General features: G+C 41.0%; 1 protein-coding gene across 2 annotated transcripts in view; it reads left to right on the top strand.

The window, feature by feature from the left end:
- RASGEF1A (RasGEF domain family member 1A) overlaps positions 1-25,559 on the top strand; it is a 50,059-nt gene that overhangs the window by 21,879 nt on the left and 2,621 nt on the right. Inside the window, exons 2-12 of one of the 2 annotated variants that reach the window (XM_040435483.1) lie at positions 4,716-4,895; positions 6,975-7,103; positions 15,720-15,857; positions 17,132-17,353; positions 17,488-17,562; positions 17,784-17,876; positions 20,472-20,574; positions 21,985-22,064; positions 22,926-23,117; positions 23,944-24,067; positions 25,068-25,256. In XM_040435483.1, coding sequence (XP_040291417.1) covers positions 4,716-4,895; positions 6,975-7,103; positions 15,720-15,857; positions 17,132-17,353; positions 17,488-17,562; positions 17,784-17,876; positions 20,472-20,574; positions 21,985-22,064; positions 22,926-23,117; positions 23,944-24,067; positions 25,068-25,216 — 1,485 coding nt within the window. In that variant the 3' untranslated portion in view covers positions 25,217-25,256. The remainder of the gene's footprint in view (positions 1-4,715; positions 4,896-6,974; positions 7,104-15,719; positions 15,858-17,131; positions 17,354-17,487; positions 17,563-17,783; positions 17,877-20,471; positions 20,575-21,984; positions 22,065-22,925; positions 23,118-23,943; positions 24,068-25,067; positions 25,257-25,559) is intronic. The other variant, XM_040435484.1, reaches the window with a different exon arrangement.

The raw sequence follows: 25,559 nt of genomic DNA, 5'->3' as shown, positions 1-25,559 counted from the left end.
ACTACCAAATATTTTTCATTGTATTATAGCAACATATAAAAATATAACAATTGCTCTCAGGCATGATAGCCCCAATATGGTCACTGGGATGAAGACTGGTCATTGTGAGATTTCTATTTTCATTTCTCCAAATTGTCTTGACTCTTGAGCTATTTAAATTGTCTGCTTCGATCCTCGAGAAAGTTATTTATAGCTGCACTATAAATATGCAATTGTCTTGAGACATAATGTAGGCAGACAAGTAGGAGAATAGAATACATTAAGGCTTCTGAGTCACCACTGTGACTAGAGAGCAAGCTATTTATCATGTAAGCTAGGCTGACCATCATACTGAATATCAAGTATTTTGTCCATCAAAACATGTAAATAGGGGTTCAACCCTAAGATATTGACTTATGTGTGACAAATTTAGATGAGCAAATTATAAGATATTTGGTACAGGTGCACACTATAATTTTTATACTACATCAATACCATTTTTAAAGGAGTTTCCTGATCCTCAGGATTTCTGATCAGTGGGGGCCCAACACCCTGCACCCCCTTGATCATCTGTTCTCTGTGAAATAAGAACTTTGAATGGGTTAGGAAGCACAGCTCCATTCAATGTGTAGCGGCTGTGCCAGGTTACCGCAGCTCAACTCTCTTCACACGTCACTTTACAGGGAGGTGAGCTGCAGTAACCCAGCATGGCTACTACAACTTGACCTGAGTTGGTCTTCCTTCCCCATTCAAGATCTAATCAAGGAACAGCTGATCAATGGGGTGTTGTACCCTCACTGATCAAATATTAATGATGTATCCTGAGAATACTATTGAAGAAAGTGGAACCACACACCAACTGGCAATACCAATGTGCCACTGGAAGGATTCTTCTATCTCAACTGCATAGTAACAAAGATTAGGTTATATAGCTTTATTACATAATTCCTCATATTGAGCAATAGACTGCATATTCTCCTGTTATTTCCACATTTTATATAATTAAATCTAGATATCGAGAAAAAGTTTGGGTCTGTATGACCTTTATGAAGTTGCATCAGAGTGCTTGTAGAGGAATAGGCCAATGGCGCTGCAGATAGCTGGAGAGGATAGGTCATCAATTTCAGGAGCCGGAAAACCCCCCATAACCTTCTTGGTATGGAAAAATATGTTGATAATGGTAACCAGGACTTCTTTTTAGATGTTTGCCCACTCTAGAAAATATATTGAAGGTGTCTGTCAACTATAATTATATGGAACAGAAACAGATGTATGTGTGTAGGCTTTTTATAATCCTTCATAAGAGAAGCATTGACAATTGGCGAGATGGAATTCCACAGACAGGTTTTGGTGAAGAACACACTAGGGGTGGGCGATATAGACGATATAGGCGATATGCGATATAAATTTGTGCCACGATATGGATTTTGAGCATATCGCCTATATCGCCGGACCGCGATATGATCGCGCTCTCTGCGCGCACCATCTTCTCCTGAGCCGGCACACTGGGCACAGTGGAGGAGAGAGTCCCTCCCTCCCCACTGTGCGCGGCTGCCGCTGACCACCAATGACAAAAGAGGAGGAGGAGGGGAGGGACTGACAGTAAATCATTGAGTTTTCACGATCTCAGTGAGCGCATGAAAACTCAAATCCGATGGTATATTCTAACCCCCAGGCATTCCCATGGTGACAGGGACGCTTGCCTGGGGTTAGAATATACAGGGCCACGCCGCTGACAGTAGAACATTTAAAAACTAATCAGTAACTTTAACTTTATTAATTGGTGATCTCTTTACTGTATACCTTACTAGGTCTTAGCTCCGATAACAGCAGGCAGTGCAGGCGGGCGGCGCTCACTCACTGACGTCACGCGCCTGCTCCTCCCACTAGGCGGCGCAGGCGCGTGACGTCAGTGAGTGAGCGCCGCCCCCCGCACTGCCTGCTGTTATCGGAGCTAAGACCTAGTAAGGTATACAGTAAAGAGATCACCAATGAATAAAGGTAAAGTTACTGATTAGTTTTTAAATGTATTCCTGTGAGCGTCGGGGGGGGGGAGAAGGGGGGGATCTGTGGATGGCACCGTTTGGGGGGGGGAGAAGGGGGGGATCTGTGGATGGCACCGTTTAGGGGAGGGGGGGATCTGTGGATGGCACCATTTAGGGGAGGGGAGGGATCTGTGGATGGCACCGTTTAGGGGGGGGGATCTGTGGATGGCACCGTTTAGGGGAGGGGGGGATCTGTGGATGGCACCGTTTAGGGGAGGGGGGGATCTGTGGATGGCACCGTTTAGGGGAGGGGGGGGATCTGTGGATGGCACTGTTTAGGGGAGGGGGGGATCTGTGGATGGCACCGTTTAGGGGAGGGGGGGATCTGTGGATGGCACCGTTTAGGGGAGGGGGGGGATCTGTGGATGGCACCGTTTAGGGGAGGGGGGGGGATCTGTGGATGGCACCGTTTAGGGGAGGGGGGGGATCTGTGGATGGCACCGTTTAGGGGAGGGGGGATCTGTGGATGGCACCGTTTAGGGGAGGGGGGGATCTGTGGATGGCACCGTTTAGGGGAGGGGGGGATCTGGGGATGGCACCGTTTGGGGGAGGGGGGGGATCTGGGGATGGCACCGTTTAGGGGAGGGGGGGATCTGGGGATGGCACCGTTTAGGGGAGGGGGATCAGCTCCCTGCTGCTGTGTGCACAAAGCACAGGGCAGCAGGGAGAGTGTAAAGTCCTATTCACCCTAATAGAGCTCTATTAGGGTGAATATGACAAGGGTTCTACGTTCTAGCCCTTAAGGAGACTAATAGTTATTAAATAAAAAGTTTAAAAAAGTTTAAACACGCCCCCCCAAATATAGAAAACAATATATCGCAAAATATATCGCATATCGCACATGCTTAAAATTATATCGCAATATAGATTTTAGGCCATATCGCCCACCCCTAGAACACACGCTGTTGTGTTCCTCAGCTGTAAACAGCAACGTGCCATGGTGCTCATAAACAAAACTCTGGTCCTGACCTTGGACTTTAAAGGCTCATTATTTAATGTAGCCAGACGACATTCCACTTGTTGAAACCTCCTCTGAATGCAAACAGACTGAATTCCTTCTGGGTATTTTTCAGCCATGAATCGCAATCCATGTCATGTGTGAAGCCAGTGTCAAATTTTAGCCATCACCAGCAGACAAGATAGTAATTAATATTCTGAAATCTCAGGTATAATTGTTGTGCCTTAGGAAATGGAATGTCATGGGACAAGAAGTTATTTAACATCATAGTATTCTCTGTAGTGCTCAAGGAGACCTCCAAGGAATTTGTGATAGTGGACAAATATGTATTCTCTGCTATTTGGGACAGTGCTTGAACCATGTATATATTTACAATGTCATACATTTCTTTGCAGCATGAAATTAGAACTAGCAAAGGGAAATGTATATATTTTGTGTTTGTTGCTTTCTAGGAAGATAAAGATCACAAATGTGTTTTTATTAGAACCTTTTGGACATCTCCAAAATATAATATTTGTTATGAATGTATTTCTTATTTATATGACTACGATATAATCCATATATGTATGCAGAATGTATTGTAATCATTCACATTGGTCATCATACCCAGCGAGGCTGGCAGTCTAATTCCTGTCCTTCAAATGCACTAGGGACCTTTTACCAGAAAGCTAGCTAAGGTAATCCTGTCCTTGGATTATGGGATGCCACAGAAACCTGGGGAGAACATGTACATTTCATGCATTGCTATATTTAAACTAAGAACCAGCTAGCTGTGCTATTGGCTGCGGCCTGCTCGCAGCTTTCCCTAGGCCAAGTGATGACATGTTCATCGGTCACCTGGCCTAGGCACAGCTCAGCTCCAGTGAAGTGAATGGGGCTGAGCAGCAATCCGAGGCACAGCCGCTATACAATGTACGGGGCTGTGCTAGGTAGGCAGGGAGAAAGCCATGGCTCTCACAGAAGCACCAGTGCCTTCTCAAACAGCTGATCGGTGGGGGTTCCAGGTGTCATATAACGATGACCCATCCGGAGGATAGGTCATCAATATATAAGTCTCAGAAAACCCTTTTAACAGCTTTCATGAAATAAAATAAAATAAAACATATGATCCAGGCGGGGGCATAATCTTTACTTTTTTGTGTCCCAGGAGTGCAGCCATGTCCCCCTCCTCCTCCTCACTGTCTTGGGTCTGACTGTAAGATAACCAGCAGAAGCCTCCCCCCCTTGGCGCACTGTCTGTGGTAGGATTGTTAAAGGGGTTATCCAACCCTTATAATAAACCCCTAATGTCCAGGCACCTCATATAGGTTATATTTACCCCTCCCCGCATGGCCGCTGGTGCATCTTCCCGTTGCATGTATCAAAACATCTGCTGACAGGGTGGGGTCAGCCAATGGCAGGCCGTGACAGGGACGAGTCTCCCTAGCGGCACCCACGATGCCTTCTACATTTTACCTGTTTTTTAAAGGAATGCGCAGGAAAGAGAGTCTTATAGAAAAAATTAAAATATGCCCTCGCTCCTGGTTCATGTCACTACGCCCCCATCATAGAACAGGATGGCAATGCACCTGCCTTCCCCCATGGGCGCCATAGCAGTTACACGGGCTGCCCCTATATACCCCGGTTTACTACATAAAAACACAATCAGAACTGTATTCATCAGAATTTCAGGAACAAATAATTTATTTTATATTTTTGGGTTTGTCTGAATTAGCTTTTTTCTTGTCTTCCAGGAAAGCATGCCACAGACACCAATATTTCCCAGCATGCTTGGCTCTTCCTGTAGTGGACAGGTACAGCCAGAAATGGGGGAGCAATGTGGAGATCCAGTATATCAAGATGGCTGTTTGGTGTCTGGGTCCTTGGAAGCCTTGATTGAACGCCTGGTGCCTACAGTGGATTACTATCCAGATGTAAGTGAGGTTGTTTTCTTTCTATATATTGAATGCGGTGATCTGTTCTCCTGTGCGTTAATAGACTATTGAAGCCCTGTGCTTTCATTAGATGCATTTCTTGTTTAGGTCAGGCCTTTCTTTTCTAATTTGGTACATGACTGGTATATATTGAAATGTCCTCCATTTGACTAAAGCAGCAGAGTTCCTCCTTCTGATCATGACATATTTTGCTCTGTAACCCTTTGAACGGCTCCTTTGTTTCTTGGGCCCCTGTTTATCCTTTGTCTTCTGCGGAACAGAATGTGCTGTCTTTAAACCCGCTTTGCAAATATCCAATGTATGTGAAAGGTCAAGAACATTTTTCTGTTAGACACAACCAAATTCCTGCCCACATGTAGCAAAAACCCTGCTCCAAACTGTCTGATGTCTTCCCATTTTTCATTGTGATTGATTATGTTGCTAGGAAACTACGCGATTTATAGTTCTTTAGCATTTCCCATGCACTGCTCCGAGTGTGACAGGGAACCGGCGAGAAGGGGGATTCCTACAAAGAACGATATGCTCTGTAGATATCATAGGAGGCTTCATACATAGCAGTCATATTATCACACTTTTGTGTTCTGTGACAAAATCCATGTCTCAAAAAAACATTCAGAAAGAGCCATATTTAAAAATGTTTAACTTGATTCATCTGGTTCATAAATAGAATTCTAAAACCAAATTTAAGACTGACACAGAGATGTAGAAGAGAAGACGCTAAAGGGATTTAACCCTGCATAATAATGACAAATATGCAGTTCTGTGTCTGACGACTCCCCCTATATGAACTATGATGGCTCTTATTAGTCACGCTAATGCCATAATGCTACAGTAAAAGGCCAGATAAATTATGAAATAGCATTGTGAATTAAAAGCTATTTCTTTGTTGAATGCGTAGACCAGCCCTCAGCAGTGAGAAAACCCATCCAAGTCACAGGGGAGAAAACGCAGCCAGGGTTTGTTACGCTGACTGTGGGAAAAAGGCATTTTAAAGCAAACAAACTGGAAGCAAACAGGCACTGCGGTGAGGAGCCAAGACAAATTCAGAGAGAAGCCGAGCAGACAGAAGTGTTACTTCATGCCAGCATAGCTGTTATCCCACACACAGTCCCCAAGGCAAGTTACAGGTGCAACGCAAACATTATCATTTCTCCCAAGTCCTTCACTCTACCTTTTATCAGGATGGTATGATTGGCACAGCTTCCCTCTAGGCTGCAGAAATAATCGAATGGACTACATTTCAAAATACACGTTTCTCCACAGTTTTCTATTCTTAGTGATGCGCATGTCTTCCATCATTAGTATCTGTCCTTGAATTGTCCTCTTAGGTGAACCTATATAAGGTCACTGTTGTAGGTCTTACAGGGGCTGTTACCCAGTTTCCCTAGTTCTGTATAGCACATTCCTAGTTATAAGTTATGTTTAGTTATTCAAAGTTTCTGCTTAGAAGGTACAGTATAGGTCACTCTATAATGCTAATTAGATTGATTTGCTCTTTAGGACATCAGGGGTTAGGTGCCAATGTGCTATAGCATCCATGTTATGTGTTGTCTAGCAATGCAGATATATGACCACAAAAACTCAACAAGGCAACGTAAAGACCCATATTTACAGACAGGGGCAAAAGTTTCCTGAAGGAGAGTCCCACTGTCCTTTGTAGATGACCAGAAAGTTTTCTGAAATTGTACTATTTTGTAATAGACGTCATGGTTTCTGATTATCTTAGCTTATAACTACCCTGAGTTCTGCATTATAGTATGATCGAACAGCTGGCTGCATAGTGATCACTACTAGGGACGAACACTAAGCATCCGGTCATACTGTTCATGGTCTGCTATGCTTAGCACAGCTGAAGAGATGGGTTTTCACATGTTTTTGCACTTGTGTTTCCACCTGTAAATTGGCTTACCAATCATTACAGTAACTCAAATAGACATGCTCTTTTTCAACTCAAAAACTAGTTTACAGATCCAAGTATCTACGGTATATCATATATCAGGATAATCACTAGGAGCAGAGCTGGATTTATATATTGAAACCTGTGCTTCCTCCCTGCAGAGAACCTACATCTTCACCTTCCTGCTGAGTGCACGTGTTTTCATCCACCCCCATGAGATTCTAGCAAAAGTGGGACAGATCTGCATCAAACAGAAACAACAGCTGGAAGCCGGAACAGAGGCTGACAAGGTAAGGAGGCTTGATGAGTCTCTTAGCAGGTCTACACCATCCTTGGGGGACCATTAGTCTTCATGGACACCGGGTCACAATGGCAAAATTAGAGCAATCAACACCTAGCACTTTCTATTCAAGAACTAAAATGCATTCTGCATCTATTACTTATCATCAGCAAGTAAAATGCAGTACAATGTCATGTAGTCCTAAAAGTTTTCTGGTAAAAAATGTTTTTAACAAGTTTAGGACATCAGAAGTTAGGTGACAACATTCTATAGCATCCATGTTATGTGTTATCTAGCAGTGCAGATATACAGTACAGACCAAAAGTTTGGACACACCTTCTCATTCAAAGAGTTTTCTTTATTTTCATGACTATGAAGGCATCAAAACTATGAATTAACACATGTGGAATTATATACATAACAAACAAGTGTGAAACAACTGAAAATATGTCATATTCTAGGTTCTTCAAAGTAGCCACCTTTTGCTTTGATTACTGCTTTGCACACTCTTGGCATTCTCTTGATGAGCTTCAAGAGGTAGTCCCTTGAAATGGTCTTCCAACAGTCTTGAAGGAGTTCCCAGAGATGCTTAGCACTTGTTGGCCCTTTTGCCTTCACTCTGCGGTCCAGCTCACCCCAAACCATCTCGATTGGGTTCAGGTCCGGTGACTGTGGAGGCCAGGTCATCTGGCGCAGCACCCCATCACTCTCCTTCATGGTCAAATAGCCCTTACTTTCAAAGTTTTTCCAATTTTTCGGCTGACTGACTGACCTTAATTTCTTAAAGTAATGATGGCCACTCGTTTTTCTTTACTTAGCTGCTTTTTTCTTGCCATAATACAAATTCTAACAGTCTATTCAGTAGGACTATCAGCTGTGTATCCACCTGACTTCTCCTCAACGCAACTGATGGTCCCAACCTCATTTATAAGGCAAGAAATCCCACTTATTAAACCTGACAGGCCACACCTGTGAAGTGAAAACCATTTCAGGGGACTACCTCTTGAAGCTCATCAAGAGAATGCCAAGAGTGTGCAAAGCAGTAATCAAAGCAAAAGGTGGCTACTTTGAAGAACCAAGAATATGACATATTTTCAGTTGTTTCACACTTGTTTGTTATGTATATAATTCTACATGTGTTAATTCATAGTTTTGATGCCTTCAGTGTGAATCTACAATTTTCATAGTCATGAAAATAAAGAAAATTCTTTGAATGAGAAGGTGTGTCCAAACTTTTGGTCTGTACTGTATGTCTACTGAAATGTTGATGTAACTATAGAGGGCAGAGGCTCCTGGCCATCAGACTCTTGCTTCAGCGATGATGTGGCCACAAGCAGCACATCACCACTGAAGACAGTCATTGGCCAGATGTAAACAGCATGCAGGCTGGAAGATGGGGAGAGAATTCATGTCCCTTTAATTCTTATGGAACACCTAAAGGGTTAACAAAGCATGTAAAATCAGTTTTGAATAATTTGAGTGGAGTAGGTTCTAAAATGGGGTCATTTTTGGGTGATTTCTACTATGTAAACGCCAGAAAATGACTTTGAATTGAATTAGTACCTAAAAAAGTGGGTTTGGAAATTTTCTTTAAAAATTTCAAAATTGCTTCTAAAATTCAAAGCCGTCTAACGTCCTAAGGAATAAAATTATATTTACAAAATGATGCCAACATAAAGTAGACACATGGGGAATGTTAAGTAATAAATATTTTATGAGGCATCACTATCCGTCTTAAAATCTGAAAAATTAAAATTTAGAAAATGGTGATTTTTTTGGAAATTTTCCGTAAATATGGGATTTTTTTAATAAATAAAAATAAAACATTTTGACTCAAATTTGCCACTAACATAAATTACAATATGTCACGAGAAAACAGCCTCGCTTGGATAAGTAAAAGCGTTCCAGAGTTATTACCACATGTCAGATTTGCAAAATGTGGCTTGGTCTTTATGGTAAAAGCTGGCTTGGCCTTGAAGGGGTTAAGTTGGCCATGCACATTAAAAGTCAAATTGGAAGCAAAATGATTGCACATGTCAATTACGTATGGGAATAACAGTCAGATGATGCCTATTTTAAAGCAGATTTCCTGCTCAGGTGACAGGCTGGACAATAAGGCCCCTTTCTCACGGGCATTGCGGATTGGGACCGGATGCGTTCAGGGAAAATGGTGCGATTTTGACACTAAAACAAGTCAGTTTTCACTGCGATTGCGTTCCATGTTTGCGTTTTTTCCGCGCGGGTGCAAAACATTGTAATGCGTTTCGCACGCGCGTGAAAAAAAAATCTGCATGTTTGGTACCCAGACCCGAACCCGGACTTCTTCACAGAAGTTCGGGTTTGGGTTAGGTGTTGTGTAGATTGCTATTATTTTCCCTTATAACCATGTTATAAGGGAAAATAATACATTCTTAATACAGAATGCATAGTACAATAGGGCTGGAGGGGTTAAAAATAAATAAATAATATAACTCACCTTAATCCACTTGATCGCGCAGCCCGGCTTCTCTTCTGTCTTCTTCTTTGAGGAATAGGAACTTTGATGATGTAACTGCGCTCATCACATGGTCCATCACATGATCTTTAACCACGGTGATGGACCATGTGACGGACCATGTGATGAGCACAGTGACGTCATCGAAGGTCCTTTTCCTGTGCACAGCAAAGATGAAGACAGAAGAGAAGCCGGGCTGCGCGATCAAGTGGATTAAGGTGAGTTATATTATTATTATTTTTTTAACCCCTCCAGCCCTATTGTACTATGCATTCTGTATTAAGAATGCTATTATTTTCCCTTATAACCATGTTATAAGGGAAAATAATAATGATCGGGTCTCCATCCCGATCGTCTCCTAGCAACCTTGCGTGGAAACCGCACTGCATTCGCACTTGCTTGCGGATGCTTGCGATTTTCATGCAGCCCCATTCACTTCTATGGGTCCTGCGTTGCGTGAAAAACGCAGAATATAGAACATGCTGCGATTTTCATGCAACGCACAAGTGATGCGTGAAAATCACCGCTCGTGTACACAGCACCTTAGAAATGAATGGGTCCGGATTCAGTTCACGTCACGCATTTTACCCGCGTGGAAAACTTGCTCGTGTGAAGGGGGGCCTAAAGCTGCTTCTTGCCTTGCACAGTAAGAGGAGGGGAAAGATACAATATGTCACTGCCAGGAAGAGCTAGGAGAGGGTGAATAACCAGGTGAAAGAAAAAGTAGCCATATGGCTTCCATTTCCTGTCACAGACAGAAGAAGTCTAGCACACATATAGCTGAGCTTATATACAGAAGTCATTGGTGGTAAGGATTCAGGGGCAGATCTCCATGATTCTTCCTTTGTCCTCCTCATTCTCAGAAAGAACATTCTCCACCAAAAATAAAACCTGGAAATATTAGTAATTGTCCTTTTGTGTTATATATTTTGATAAATTAATCTTGCTTTCTTTATATATACAATATACTTGGTAACAATCACTTACACTGCGTGCAGAATTATTAGGCAAATGAGTATTTTGACCACATCATCCTCTTTATGCATGTTGTCTTACTCCAAGCTGTATAGGCTCGAAAGCCTACTACCAATTAAGCATATTAGGTGATGTGCATCTCTGTAATGAGAAGGGGTGTGGTCTAATGACATCAACACCCTATATTAGGTGTGCATAATTATTAGGCAACTACCTTTCCTTTGGCAAAATGGGTCAAAAGAAGGACTTGACAGGCTCAGAAAAGTCAAAAATAGTGAGATATCTTGCAGAGGGATGCAGCACTCTTAAAATTGCAAAGCTTCTGAAGCGTGATCATCGAACAATCAAGTGTTTCATTCAAAATAGTTAACAGGGTCGCAAGAAGCGTGTGGAAAAACCAAGGCGCAAAATAACTGCCCATGAACTGAGAAAAGTCAAGCGTGCAGCTGCCAAGATGCCACTTGCCACCAGTTTGGCCATATTTCAGAGCTGCAACATCACTGGAGTGCCCAAAAGCACAAGGTGTGCAATACTCAGAGACATGGCCAAGGTAAGAAAGGCTGAAAGATGACCACCACTGAACAAGACACACAAGCTGAAACGTCAAGACTGATTTTTCTAAGGTTTTATGGACTGATGAAATGAGAGTGAGTCTTGATGGGCCAGATGGATGGGCCCGTGGCTGGATTGGTAAAGGGCAGAGAGCTCCAGTCCGACTCAGACGCCAGCAAGGTGGAGGTGGAGTACTGGTTTGGGCTGGTATCATCAAAGATGAGCTTGTGGGGCCTTTTCGGGTTGAGGATGGAGTCAAGCTCAACTCCCAGTCCTACTGCCAGTTTCTGGAAGACACCTTCTTCAAGCAGTGGTACAGGAAGAAGTCTGCATCCTTCAAGAAAAACATGATTTTCATGCAGGACAATGCTCCATCACACGTGTCCAAGTACTCCACAGCGTGGCTGGCAAGAAAGGGTATAAAAGAAGAAAATCTAATGACATGGCCTCCTTGTTCACCTGATCTGAACCCCATTGAGAACCTGTGGTCCATCATCAAATGTGAGATTTACAAGGAGGAAAAACAGTACACCTCTCTGAACAGTGTCTGGGAGGCTGTGGTTGCTGCTGCACGCAATGTTGATGGTGAACAGATCAAAACACTGACAGAATCCATGGATGGCAGGCTTTTGAGTGTCCTTGCAAAGAAAGGGGGCTATATTGGTCACTGATTTGTTTTTGTTTTGTTTTTGAATGTCAGAAATGTATATTTGTGAATGTTGAGATGTTATATTGGTTTCACTGGTAAAAATAAATAATTGAAATGGGTATATATTAGTTTTTTGTTAAGTTGCCTAATAATTATGCACAGTAATAGTCACCTGCACACACAGATATCCCCCTAAAATAGCTAAAACTAAAAACAAACTAAAAACTACTTCCAAAAATATTCAGCTTTGATATTAATGAGTTTTTTTGGGTTCATTGAGAACATGGTTGTTGTTCAATAATAAAATGAATCCTCAAAAATACAACTTGCCTAATAATTCTGCACTCCCTGTAAAGAGCACTTGTCAGCAGGAGCAACCCATTTAAACTAGGCATAGTATCTGCTGGGATTGATCCTGATGATTGAAATTTATACCTGTCTTTTGAAAATTGCTTGTGGCATTCCCAAGAAAAAATACTTTTACTCTTTATGCAAATGAGGGCTTCATTGCACCAAGGGAGGCGTGGCCAGCACTGGAAAGCTGAGGAGCTGAGGTGCACTGAGAGGTTAGGCTCCACCCCTCAGTGCACTGATGAAGGCCTCAACCAATTTTCAAAAGATATCCCAAGGTATCATTTTAATCAGCAGAATCAACACTACCAAACAATATGCCTGGTTTAATAGGGTTGATCCCGATGACAGTGACAGTGCTGATACCGGTTGTCACCTAGCTTTCAATCGATTTTAAATTGCATATAATTCTGAATTATTATGTTATTACTTAATATTGCATTACTTGAGTGCTAGTCTACACAGTAGTGCTGGCATTTTATTCATAAACCAGGGTGACAGGGCGACAGGGCGGCCCATAGAGTGATGCACGTACTTCATTTTATACTATAGTGTGTGAAGGGAGATTTTTCAGTTTATGATGTTCAGAATCAATGCCATATTTATAAGGAGCTTGTTCCTAATTTTTCCGACATAGAAGCCAGGAAAAGTGGGCGAAGCGCAACATTTTTTAAAATAAAAGATTTCTCTGGAAATAAAAAAAAGACTAAATTCATCAGAAATGTCACTTTGGACCTTGCTATGGAGCCCTAAAATATCCGTGACTGTGCCGGAGTGAATAGGTGCTGACGGTGCATTGTACAAAGCACTGGCTAGTACACTTCACTGTACAGACCCTGCATCCCCACCATTCATGGCAGACACGTCGACTGGACAGCAGCAGCCCACTCTTGTTCACACTCGTTATGTGTCCTTTTACACGGCTCATAGAGAAGGTTTCTTGGTGGTTTCCAGCCTGTAGAAGTGAAAGCTGATTGTGGATTTCCCATACGCCCCTGTGATTAGGACTTTTGTGACATATAGGCGGTAGGAGAGTTGAGGGGGTGCCCAGTGGGAAGCAGTCTGCTTACGTAGTGTGACAAGTGCTGTTCCACAGGAAGCACCGCAAACCTTCTACTTGTATAGAAGCCTACACACCACTTCCTTTATTCTGCCTCATCTACTTGAGTAGTGCAGGTTACCCGTACACTGACTGCTTTTACATACATTCTCCTCTTCTCTATTTGTTGGCTGACTGAAGGGGAAATGGATTCTCTACTGAATCAATCCTACAATTACCAAGCACTAGCATCACCATTAGTGGGTGACAGCTCAATCCCTATGTTGCTGTATATTGGATGATCATGCATATCACTGTGCACCCGCAACACTTCTAACCCTTGTGTGTCACAGGGGTATGATGAGCACCACTTCCGAAGGATATTATAAAACTAGGAGGACAAGGCACCTTATTATACCGTGGTGTACGTATGCTAGTATGTTCCATCGCCTTTATTTTTAACGGATATTAATTAATACTGTAGATGTATTCTTACATGGTGACTAGTGTGCCTTGTTACTGATAACATGGATATATGGTAAAAGAGGCAATTAACAGAGACAGCGGTGGACATTTATTAAGGAATTTAGGGAATCTATCACCATTTTTAGGCTGTTCTAACTGAGGGCAGAATAACCCAGTGACACATCCACTTAGCAAAATCTGGGTCTCTTTAATTGACCTAGCCGTATTGCTTAAATCATGTATTGAACAGCTCCAGCACATGCACAGTCTTGAATATTCATGAGCTCCAGGCAGTAGGAAAAAAAAACTGTCCATCGGTGGCAGGAGAGCAGTGAGAGCCATGAGCTCCTGAATATCAGGACTCATCGACATGCTCTGGAGCTGTTAGGACCTAGACATTAGGGTAACATAAAACTGGTGACAGAATCCCTTTAATCTCTGCCCCTCTGGTGTCAGGTTCACAGCTCTGACCATTTGTGGCACAGCCCAGCAGATCTGTGCACCAGAAGTGAAAGAGATACCACCAGGCAGTCAACGTAGATTTTAGATTCCTAGCAGTTTTCTGGCCTAAATTTCACATTTTCTGATTTCAGAAATTCAAATTTTTTGTACAAGTGGGGCCTTCTGAAAAATTGTGTTACTTTTGAATGCCAGACAACTGGCATAGGGGTATCATAAATATGGGCCACTGCTTTCCTGCCAGACAATGTCATACATTATTCATTTGATGCCACTGGTTTTGCTTTTTGAGTTTTATAACAGGAATTTAGTGTTATCAGTATTCAGGGCCAATTTCATAGGAAACCATTAACCTATCAGAAATGTTTTTAGAATGAGACACTGTAGGAAGCCAATGCTAGTATAGGTAGAACACAAACTCCATGTGCAACGGGCCCACTAGCAGGGATTCTGGGGTATCCCTTGCCCCTTAGGAGGTTTCTACAAAATATGTCCCTCTTATAGAGCAAGTAAACGTGACGCCAGTTGCAGTTAAGCAACGAGGACATGGAGTCGCCTTTGTAGATGGTAGTGTTGGTACCCAGAGTAGGATTGCTAGAGTGGTGTAGAGTGGCCTACAATGTCTCTGTAGATGTTGTATATACGTGTCACGGTGCTCCTACCTGGATATCCTTGGATCCCAGATGTGAAGTGGTCTGAAGCAGTGCAAAAAGGGTAGTTGAACTGGGATGATGAATAAGTAGAATAAATAGAGTCCAGACTTGTAGTAACGTTGAACACAGCTTTACTTGGCATAAACGGTAATCTAAACAGTTTCCAAACTTTATCTTAGTCATCAGCAGATATTGGCTTAAATGGCAGGCAAACGCTTCTCTGCAACAATCTCAGCGCTGCTATGCTAGCAGGAGTAAATAGGAACTTTTCCTCTTCTGCTGGAACTTAGTTTAGCTGTCTGTAGTCTGTCTCTAACTTTAATCCTAGGAACCTCTTGTCCTGGGTTTGAGTACTTCAAGCTCTAGGTTCAGCTTGGATAAATGCAATGCAAGCCCAGGAGGGGACAAGCAACCATGTAGACTTCAGGGGCTGGGCCTCTGGGCCTAGCAGAGCAGGCAGCGCTCTGCTAGCCAACACACAACCTTTCCCCAGGAGGAGGTAGGCTAGACTGCACACTAACAAGCTAACTCCTCCTTCTCTAGAGAGGGCTGGAAGGGAACTAGAAGGTTCCTCTCCAGGGAAACTAACACTGCCGATGTTGCTGCCACCTGCTGGTGAACCAGGCACATTACATGTTAAAATAACATTGGCAAGGGAATTCATATACATACATTTCAGGAAATGACATTAAATATCAGAAATGGTGCAGGATGCACCAACCAAGATAGTGGGGGTACAAAGGAGGTGGTAATGCCCACTTTGGCTCATTACACATGTAAATGTACAGTAGTCCTACTTTCTAGTGTCATAATCTTAAGGGTCCTGTTGTGGGTGGCCCATCTTATTGAGTCAGAACTTGATCCCAATGGAGGATCCACCTGTGAGTCAATCCAAACCATCTCTTTCGCTATATGCAATAGTACAATGCATGTCACCTACGGTACTGTATATTGTATAAAATACCTATCTGTAATTTATCTTCATTTAGGCTAAACTCAAGTCTTTTGCTGCTAAGATCATCCAGCTACTGAGGGAATGGACTGAGACGTTTCCTTTCGACTTCCAGGATGAAAGGGCCAGGAAGGAGCTAAAGGAGATTGCACAGAGGATCACACAATGTGATGAGGTGAGAAGCACAAGGTGATAAGACAAGTGTTATTTTAGGATGTTCTTTCCAACCTGATAATTATATCAGTGACATTCTCATTTCTCGACATGGTTTATTATAAGAATCATTGAGAGGGTTAATCTACTTGATTGTTTTTAATGGTGATAATCTAAAACAAAAAAGATGGCCGTGGTGGGTTAGCTGAGAAATGAAAGCATTGCGTGGTTTCAGATGAAGAAAGATAATTTCACGCAATTAGTCTTCATTTCATTTATCATCCGCTCTTCCTGCTGCCTGCATGAGCCAAGCAATAAGAAAGGGGCTTTTGTTATCAGCTCTGGAGCTCACATAGACAGAGGGATCTCTCTGGACATCATCATTGTACCATCTGCCCCTCCTAGTGCTCCAGCCACGAAGCATAATGCACACAGGCTACTCATACACAATGCAATCATTTATATTCAGAAGCTCATTTCTGCAATTCACCAAACAATATGCTTATGGGACATTTTAGATAGTTTTCCATTACCTTGAGTTGTATTCAGTGCAAAGACAGGCAACCTATACCTGATATGTTGGAACTAATAGTCTCTAGTCCATATAACCATTTGTAAAAATGATTCTTCTTAGTGTTCTCTTTAAGAAAAGAGTTAGTTACCCTGAAATTGTAGTGTTTGACAACTCAGTAGTGGAAGGCAACTACGGCAACAGCAATCGTATGTCTAAAGTCGGGTTAAAAAGGTTCTCCATTTATGAAAATCCCTACTTTTTAGAAGAGTCCCTTGACACAAAGTGTCCCTCTGCCTCTACTCCAAAGCAAGCAGCTTTAAAATGTGAGGAAGCTGGGAAAAAACACATATTGTGTTGGAGAACACATAAAAGGGCACAAAATTGTGTTGGGGGCATAAGGTCACCATACTGAGGTGGGGGACACATCAGAGGCATTATACAATGTGAGGGGCAGATAAAAAGGTCTCATACTCTGTGAGGAGCACCTTAGGGGGCATTATACTGTAGGGGAGCTCGTAAAGGGTCACCAAATTAGCGGTGTGATTGGGTGGAGTTTAGCAGTGCTACTGGGCGGAGCTTAGGGGTGTGGCAGGATGGCCCCAACAAAACTGTGCTTGGGACACAGAAATGTCAAAATCCACCTCTGCATATAATACATGATTCATTTTAATCAGAAGCAATATTCATTCTATTTGGTTATAAATTACAGAATCAGTAGGTTCATCATAATTTGCATATTTCTACAGTTTAAATACAGATTTTTTTCTTAATTCCCTTTTTAGGAGAATGGTACAATCAAGAAGAGTATTAGCCAGATGACCCAGAACGTGCTGCTAGTTCTTTCCACAAGGGGCCAATATCAGGAAATTCGAGAGAAAATCCGACAACCAGTTATGGACAAAGGGACAATTCTCAAAGCCAAGCCGCAGTCTGCACAAAAAGATATCCTGAGTGTGTGTGGAGACCCACTAGTCTTTGCTCAGCAGCTCACGACAATCGAATTAGTGAGTATCTTGCTAAATAAATGAACATATAACATCATGTAAATAAATGAACATATAACATCATGTATTCACCCTTATAAGTACAAAATTAGAAATGAAGATTGATATCTTGATACCTGTTTGTCCTTTAACAGGAGCGTCTAGGAAACATCTACCCTGAAGATCTAATGCAGATAATCAGTCACATGGACTCTCTGGATAACCATAATGTAGGTTGCAGATTGTGTATCTAGACTATAGACTGGGGCTAATATCATATATCAAGCATGCACAGTACGTGATACTTCACATTTATTCAATTCAACTGTATACAGGTGGACTCAGCCACTTATTCTTACTTTGAAGTTAGATCACCAGTACCAATATTTCCTTAAAACATCCCCCATGTATTCTTCACTCTTACAATATTCTGTATTCTACTATTTCTCAGTGCCGAAGTGATGTCACCAAGACCTATAACCTAGAGGCCTATGATAACTGGTTTAACTGCCTCAGTATGCTGGTGGCTACAGAGATATGCAAGGTGAGTTCTGAGAACAATTACAGTTCACCATGATACTATAGAAGATTTCATCTATTCTTTGTGAGTGCCATTGCCTTCTTTTACTGTGGAGAAATCAATCCACAAACACAGTGGGAAAAATATACTAATCCTATAGATCAGGGATCAGCAACCTCCGGCACTCCAGGTGTTCTGAAACTACAACTCCCAGAGTGCTCCATTCACCCCATGGGAGTGGGAAGAACAGCCGAGCAAGTTTGCATGTTAGGAGTGCATAGTGCATAGTGTGTCTACTAGTATCTTCTTCATGGCATTTTTCCCTTACAGAGAAGGTAATGTAAAAATGCAGAGAGGTGCCACAAAAATACCAGGAACAAAAAAAAGTGCTTGTGTGTCCTGCATTCCATATTTCCCATAGACATTCAAATAACATTTCTACTGCAAAAAGAATTTGCAAAAGTTCAAACACTAAAAACCTATATGTCAACATACCCTCACACTTCTTTTTCCCAACACAGTCAGGTCACTCCCATACAAATTAGACAGTCCGCTGCTCTCACTGAAATCAGCAGGGTGGCCTGACATTCATCTGTGTGTATGCCACCTTCAGTGGTAATCAGTTGACAAGCATCATATGTTATAATAGAAGCTACTTTGAATAGTTCATGATACCTGGATAATGTGTGACCATTTATCAGAAGATTGAAGCTCGGCTGACCCTAAGTATTTTCAGATGACTAGAGGCATGGCCAGTTGGAACATATCTTCTCTCTTGTGTATACAGTATATGCAGATGCTACTATCCTCATTTTGCAAACTTGATGTGATATCACACTCAAGTTCTGTATTACTTGCGCAAAGAAGGTTTCTCTCGTAGGACTTCAAAATTAATTCTGAGCTAATGTTGTAGCTACAAGCTTCCTGTTTCATGCTAATACAAGCAGGACTGTAGTCTCGTGGTTTCAGAGCTGTGCACTTTACCTTCTTTTTAAATATAGATATCATATTCTTAGAAAACCTAACAGTGAGGAGCTAGTCACCATTTCTGAGACTTTAACCACTGTTTTCTGTATCTGTATTTAACCTACATTTTGTAATTGCCAACCAAGACCTTCTGTAAATTTTGCTTGGAATGATAAAAAACACACATAAGAGTTGGTAGAAGGCACACATTATTTTACTGATGATGTGTAACAGTGACACAATGCAAGATTCTCTAGTGGTAGGACCACATGGTCAGGTTTACTGATGCTGTTTTGGAAGCCAAAATCAGGAGTGGATTATAAAAGCAAAGAAAGTATTAAAGGCAGATATGACATTTCCTCTTTTTTTAATTCACTCCTGAATCTGGCTTCCAAAACTACATCATAAAACCTGACCGTGTGGCCATACCCTTAATAATCATATTGTAAGCAGCTGGTTCAAAGACATTGGATTGAGGAATCTTTCACCATACTACTAGTAGGGTAGATTTCTGTCTACAATGCATAATGAGAAAGCTGTTATAACCATATGTATTGTATTCGGCAGGATATATAAGTCATATTTAGTTATCTCTGGATTTTCAAGATTCATCTTTAAAACAATGTATACATCATTGCAAACAGTCATTTTGGCAGGAGTGAAGTCATCATCTTCTTGTTCTCCACCCAACTCTCCGGATTAACACTTACTTTTACAGTGCTGATGAACACTAAAATAATAGCCAGAAAATGAGCTGACAAAATGTGTCACTGAACAGGATCATAATTCCTGACTCTTTAGATGACTATATTTTATTGAAAAGGTTTACATCCTGAATTAAAGAGGACCTTTCATCAGTTTAGGCATAGTCTAATTATGGTCTTACCTTATAGGGCAGCCCCCACTGATGCCATGACACCTTTTTTTTTTTCCAAAGACCTCCCTGTTCATCCGCTGTTGGCCTCGTTGATTTCGGCGCCTTATATTATAATGAGCCGACTCGATTATACTAGGCGGTGACTCGCAGTTTCGCTGGGGGCGGTTCTCTTCTCCCTGGCTGTGAGTGCATCCAATCAGAGCGCACCGCTCTTAGCCAGGGAGGAGCTCAGTCTTTGTAAAAATAAAAATAAAAAAGTGCCATGGCATCAGTGGGGGCTGCCTTATAAGGTAAGACCATAATTAGACTAGGGCTAAACTGATGAAAGGTCCTCTTTAAGTTCAATGACTAAATTAAAAGCAATATTTCCTGTTGCTTGCACCTATGGGAGATGCAGAAGCAACAATTGCACCTAGTACCAGAGTGGGCACAAAGGCCCCTCTGATCTACGGGAAGACACCAGTATTGTTAATGGCATATGGTGGGGGCCCTGTTCTAGATTTTGTACAAGAGCCCAGGAACTTCAAGTTACTCCACTCATATCAGTCATCAGACTTGAATATATAGGGTTTCCTTGATAAGTAGACATAGATATTGTTGTCAAATAGAGTCGAATATATTCATGAGGAGGTATCACTGCCAATAAAAATCAGTAACCTCTACTTTGGTAATATCTTAATATATAATTTAGAAACAGTAAGTATATATATATATATATATATATATATATATAAATATTTCCAGTAACCATATTTGATGAATTGTATCTCTCATAGGTTGTAAAAAAGAAGCAGAGAACAAGAGTGATGGAGTTCTTCATAGATGTTGCACGGGAATGTTTCAACATTGGCAATTTCAACTCTATGATGGCCATAATTTGTAAGTTGCTTGCGGGTTGTCTCGAGTTATGTAATGATTGTTCAAGCCCACATTGGCTAAATCCCCCTTTCCCTTTGTGGTTTAAACCAAAACTCTACTCCCACTTACCCATGTTATGTCAAAGATGGAATGTAAGGGGAAAGTCCTGATGGTCATTACTAGAGATGAGCGAATTTCGTATTTTGAAATTCGTTCACGCTTCGTTTACTGGTAAAAGGTGAATTGCGTTATGGATTCCGTTACCACGGACCATAACGCAATTCTATGATGGAATGCATAATGGAATGCCTTTAGAGGCATTCCGTTATTCATTCCGTCATAATAGAAGTCTATGGGCTGGAAAATGGATCCGTTCCGTTTCCGCTATGCAGGGGAGTCCTCTCCTGCATAACAGAAACAGGACAGATCCGTTTTGCAGCCCATAGACTTCTATTATGACAGAATGAATAACGGAATGTCTCTAAAGGCATTCCGTTATGCATTCCGTGATAGAATTGCGTTATGGTCCGTGGTAACGGAACCCATAACACAATTCACCTTTTACCAGTAAACGAAGCGTGAACGAATTTCATAACCTGAAATTCGCTCATCTATAGTCATCACCGTCACCACCTTTCTCTCTTGTAACAGATAGGTTCAAGGGGCATAAAGTTCCAGACACCTTTATTTTATGCTTTCCCCTAACCTGTAAAAATATATACCATTTACCTCAACATAAAACTTGAACATAAATAATTATTTTTTTCTCCTAGTGGCCTCTTAATTGAAGTAGAGTACAATTTAGGCCTGCCTCACATATCTCTGGTGATTCAGCTCAGTTTCTATCTGTCGTCGTACAGAAAAGCAGGAGGGAAACTGAAGTTAGAACTGATTCCATAGTTTTCTATGGGATCATTTGCATACGTCCAGCACATCACTTGTCATGCTAGGTATAAAATAGTGCCGGATAGAAAAACGACGCATGCAGCATTTTTCTGTCCTGCAATATCAGTTTATAGATGCTAGATCTGTGCACATACACATATATATATCAGTTATACAGTAGATGGAGCCTAGCTAAACTTGATGGTTAACGCTTAAGTAAAAAAAATAGCACAAAAAAGTTATACAACTCTTTGTTTCATCTGAAGTCGATTTGCTCATCCCTAGTTATCAGAGTCAATTTTAGCTTGGCTACATCTGTATCTCTGGCTCTTTAAAAAAACAACTGACCAGGCATAGCTGACATACAGTAAGTTCATGCAGCCTAGCAGCGGCCTTAACATTACTGTGTTTCAAGCTTTAGTAGTTTAGCTAAAGTAATGTTTTCTAACTTTTTTCTTTTTTCATTCTGCTCCATCTATTTAATAGGTTAGATTTTCTGCTTATATAATGTTACCATAAAGTGAAATCCTTTGTGGTCTTTTGCAGCTGGGATGAACCTCAGTCCTGTGGCACGGCTAAAGAAGACATGGTCAAAAGTCAAAACAGCCAAGTTTGATGTCTTGGAGGTTAGTATTAGTATATTGGTTTAGATAATATGTTCTACGCCCCCTGCTTCTGAATGAAATGCATCTAGATATGCGGCTGAAACAGGGAATAACTTTTATGAAAAAAGACTTTAGGGAAGCCCAAAGACAACTGTTCCTTCACAGTTATGTTTGTACAAAGTAGCAGAGCCATTATGCAAACTTATTTTTTTTTACAACTCAAAAATGTGGTTAAAAATGAATGCTTGTCTAAGCTCAGCTTTGGGGCACAGGAAATAGCAGTCTGACAGCTATCATTGTCACCCATGCTACCTCATATGGGGCAGTTTTTACCTCCCATTACCCAGAAAGTTTTCCCTCTTAATTCTGTGTCTATTTATATGGATTTTTTTTAACAATAAGAAGACCTAGTGTCAGCACCAAGTACTATAGGATTTGCCAAATGAATTATAAGAAACCCAGAATCGGCTGTCTAAAGATGTGTCGCTCATTGTTTTGGAAGGGTCTCTGGTTTGGCTGATACAATATAATGTGCAGAAATCAAAAGTATTATGAGAAGATAAATTCAAGCAGGATTTTGGTTTCCAGCTGAATGATCGACCTGCATTGTGTACAGCTGTAATAATGTAACCCTTGATCTTTCCAGCATTAATGGTTCTTAATAGATGGTGACTTTTAACCTATGCCCCTATGCGTCACTAATATATGTAGCTTAATCTTTAGAACCTAGTTATAGCACCCTCTGCAGTTAACACAGCAAACATCACTAAATGAGAAGCTGTGAAAATAAAAGAAAACACACTTAAAACTGTGATATGACCAGAGTAGAACAGGAAGACATTGCTTTAGTTGTACTAAACTGGTTGTACACATTCCTTGCAGCACCATATGGACCCATCCAGCAACTTCTGCAATTACCGCACGGCACTTCAAGGAGCAGCACAAAGATCCCAGAGTGCCAACAGCAGTCGGGAGAAAATAGTTATCCCTGTGTTCAACCTGTTTATCAAAGATATTTTCTTCCTTCATAAGATGCACCCCAATCGATTACCAAATGGGCACATTCATTTTAAGGTAAACCCAGTAGCTCTTGGCTATATTGCATACAGTGTTGTATAACACACGCTAACAGATAAACAAGGAACAGTACATGTGGTCCAGGATTACAAAATAATACAGACCATCCACAGTTTACTGTAGCTGGGCCATGGAGTCTTTGTAGGGTTCTTGCTCCCTCTACTGGTGGTTTACAGTAGTACATCACTTTACGTAAGCACCTACAAATAGCTGGGCATGTTGGCTAGATCCCTTGAGTTCTCAATAAAAAAAATAATCAGTTAATCTATTACAACCCAATAAAAATTAAAATAATTTAATAACGAGTATTAACATTAAGGGGTAATGACCGGAATGGTTCTGACTTAAAGGGAACCTGTCACCTCTACTATGCTACCCTCACTGAGCGTTTCTAAATGTTCATTGTGTTACCCTAAACATATAAATTACACTTTTAATTTAATTTGCAGATGAATTCAATAAGTATTATGCATTTTTGTACTTCCCGCCTCTTATGCAAATTAACATAAAAGAGTCATATCTTTCTTGTGTGGCCAGAGAAGAGTCATATTTTCAAGCTCTGACTCATCTCAGGTTAATTTGTATATGTATCAAATCGTGTTTTTTTTACACAATAAAAGCACACAGAGCTATGGGGACTGGGTATTGCGGATGTGCTAGCGGCCATCTAGCAACCCATGTCCTCAGATCTATACCCAAAATCCAGATGACAGGTTCCCTTTAATTTGATATGGCATCCGAGGATGATTCCCAAAATAGTTTGCTAGACTAGCACTGCAGAGTATTTCTGTTCTGCTTTTACAGTGTATATTTATTTTTGTAGAAGTTTGTGGAGATTTCCAGACAAATTCACGATTTCCTAACCTGGAAGCAGGTAGAATGTCCATTTGAAAAGGATAAGAAAATTCAATCCTACCTTCTAACATCTCCAATTTACTCAGAAGAAGGTAAGTGTGCCTAAACATTAGATATACTAGGTATTCAGCCTGCATTTTATTATATAAACGCAAGACCAACGCTGGCCCACATGCCAAAACTACAGTTAGTATATGCAATACATATTGCGGCAAATTCAGGGGGCCAACAAATTTAAAAAATATAAGAGTACCAGCTGCTACAACAAAACACAGAACCTACAAAAATTGAAGCTCACGGGTACAATACAAAAATATACTTTATTGAATTACAATTGTACATACATAAAAGACGTTGTAATTAAAAAAAAGGTAGCAGCAAAGAAAAACACCATCCCAGTGGGACACTGGCTACATATTGTTTTATAATAAACAGCAATTTGTAAACATATATCCGTGTGGCTGAGTCTCATATATTACAGCAATATATGCATAAGGGACAAAAAGTCTCCAAAAATGTATGTATGTACAATTGTAATTCAATAAAGTATATTTTTGTATTGGTACCCGTGAGCTTCAATTTTTGTAGGTTCTCTGCATTTTATTATGTTGATATGGATAAAGGCGAAGAAGAAACAGAATATTTGAGAACTGATATTGTATTTGACATTTATTATCCCCTTTGTGCCAGAAAAGTGGCACCAAAAAGTTGCAAACCTTGGCGCATATTGCCGTTGTGCAAAATTTTTCTACATGTAGCTTTCAAAATGGCTAGTGGCTGGAGTAGGTGGTCCATTACATGTACAGTATTATAATCTACACCAAGAAACTGGCCTAGATTATAGCGGAGATCAACATGAGCTCCCATTCTGGTCTAGATCTCCACTTTGTCGTATGGACCTGCATAGATGTGCCACAAATACTTAGAGACATGTTCCTCTTAATAATTGCGGTGTATCTAAAGCAAGTAGGAGAGAAATGAATATAAAATGCTGGTCTTAATAAATGTCCCACTAAGTCTCTTTGCATATCAATAAATTGAATATTTTTGATATTAACTGATTAGTAAAACAGGTTCTTTATACTTTTGCAGCTCTCTTTGTGGCTTCCTTTGAAAATGAGGGTCCAGATAATCACATGGAAAAGGACAGCTGGAAGTCTCTCAGGTATTACCATCACTTTCATCATGGAGACTCTAAATTGAAGTGTATCATCAGTACTTTCTTACATCAGACACCCTAACCCCAGGTCTACCATAGGCACAGATCTATTGTGTCCATAGGTAAATCCAGTCAAGTCTAAACATAAACTTTGTTACTCAAGTGTCAATTTCATCATTTGATATCAAAGATTGTTCTCCCAAATAATGTAAAACTGTATCCACTGTTTTATGGGTAAGTGACTTAGATGTTATAGGAGAGAACAGATGGATACTTCATGGCTGTGCATTATTTTAAGCTGTAGATTTGCATCTTCCTTTATGCCTTTTCTGGTGAAAATGTTGTTAAATCTGTCATGAGGTGGGAGACCACAACAGGGCCTGCTAAACCCTCATCCAATCTTGCTATCTAAAAGTGAGGAGGTA

This window comes from Bufo bufo, chromosome 6 (genome assembly GCF_905171765.1).
Source record: "Bufo bufo chromosome 6, aBufBuf1.1, whole genome shotgun sequence".
NCBI lineage: Eukaryota > Metazoa > Chordata > Amphibia > Anura > Bufonidae > Bufo > Bufo bufo.
This window is presented reverse-complemented; position numbering and strand designations above follow the sequence as displayed.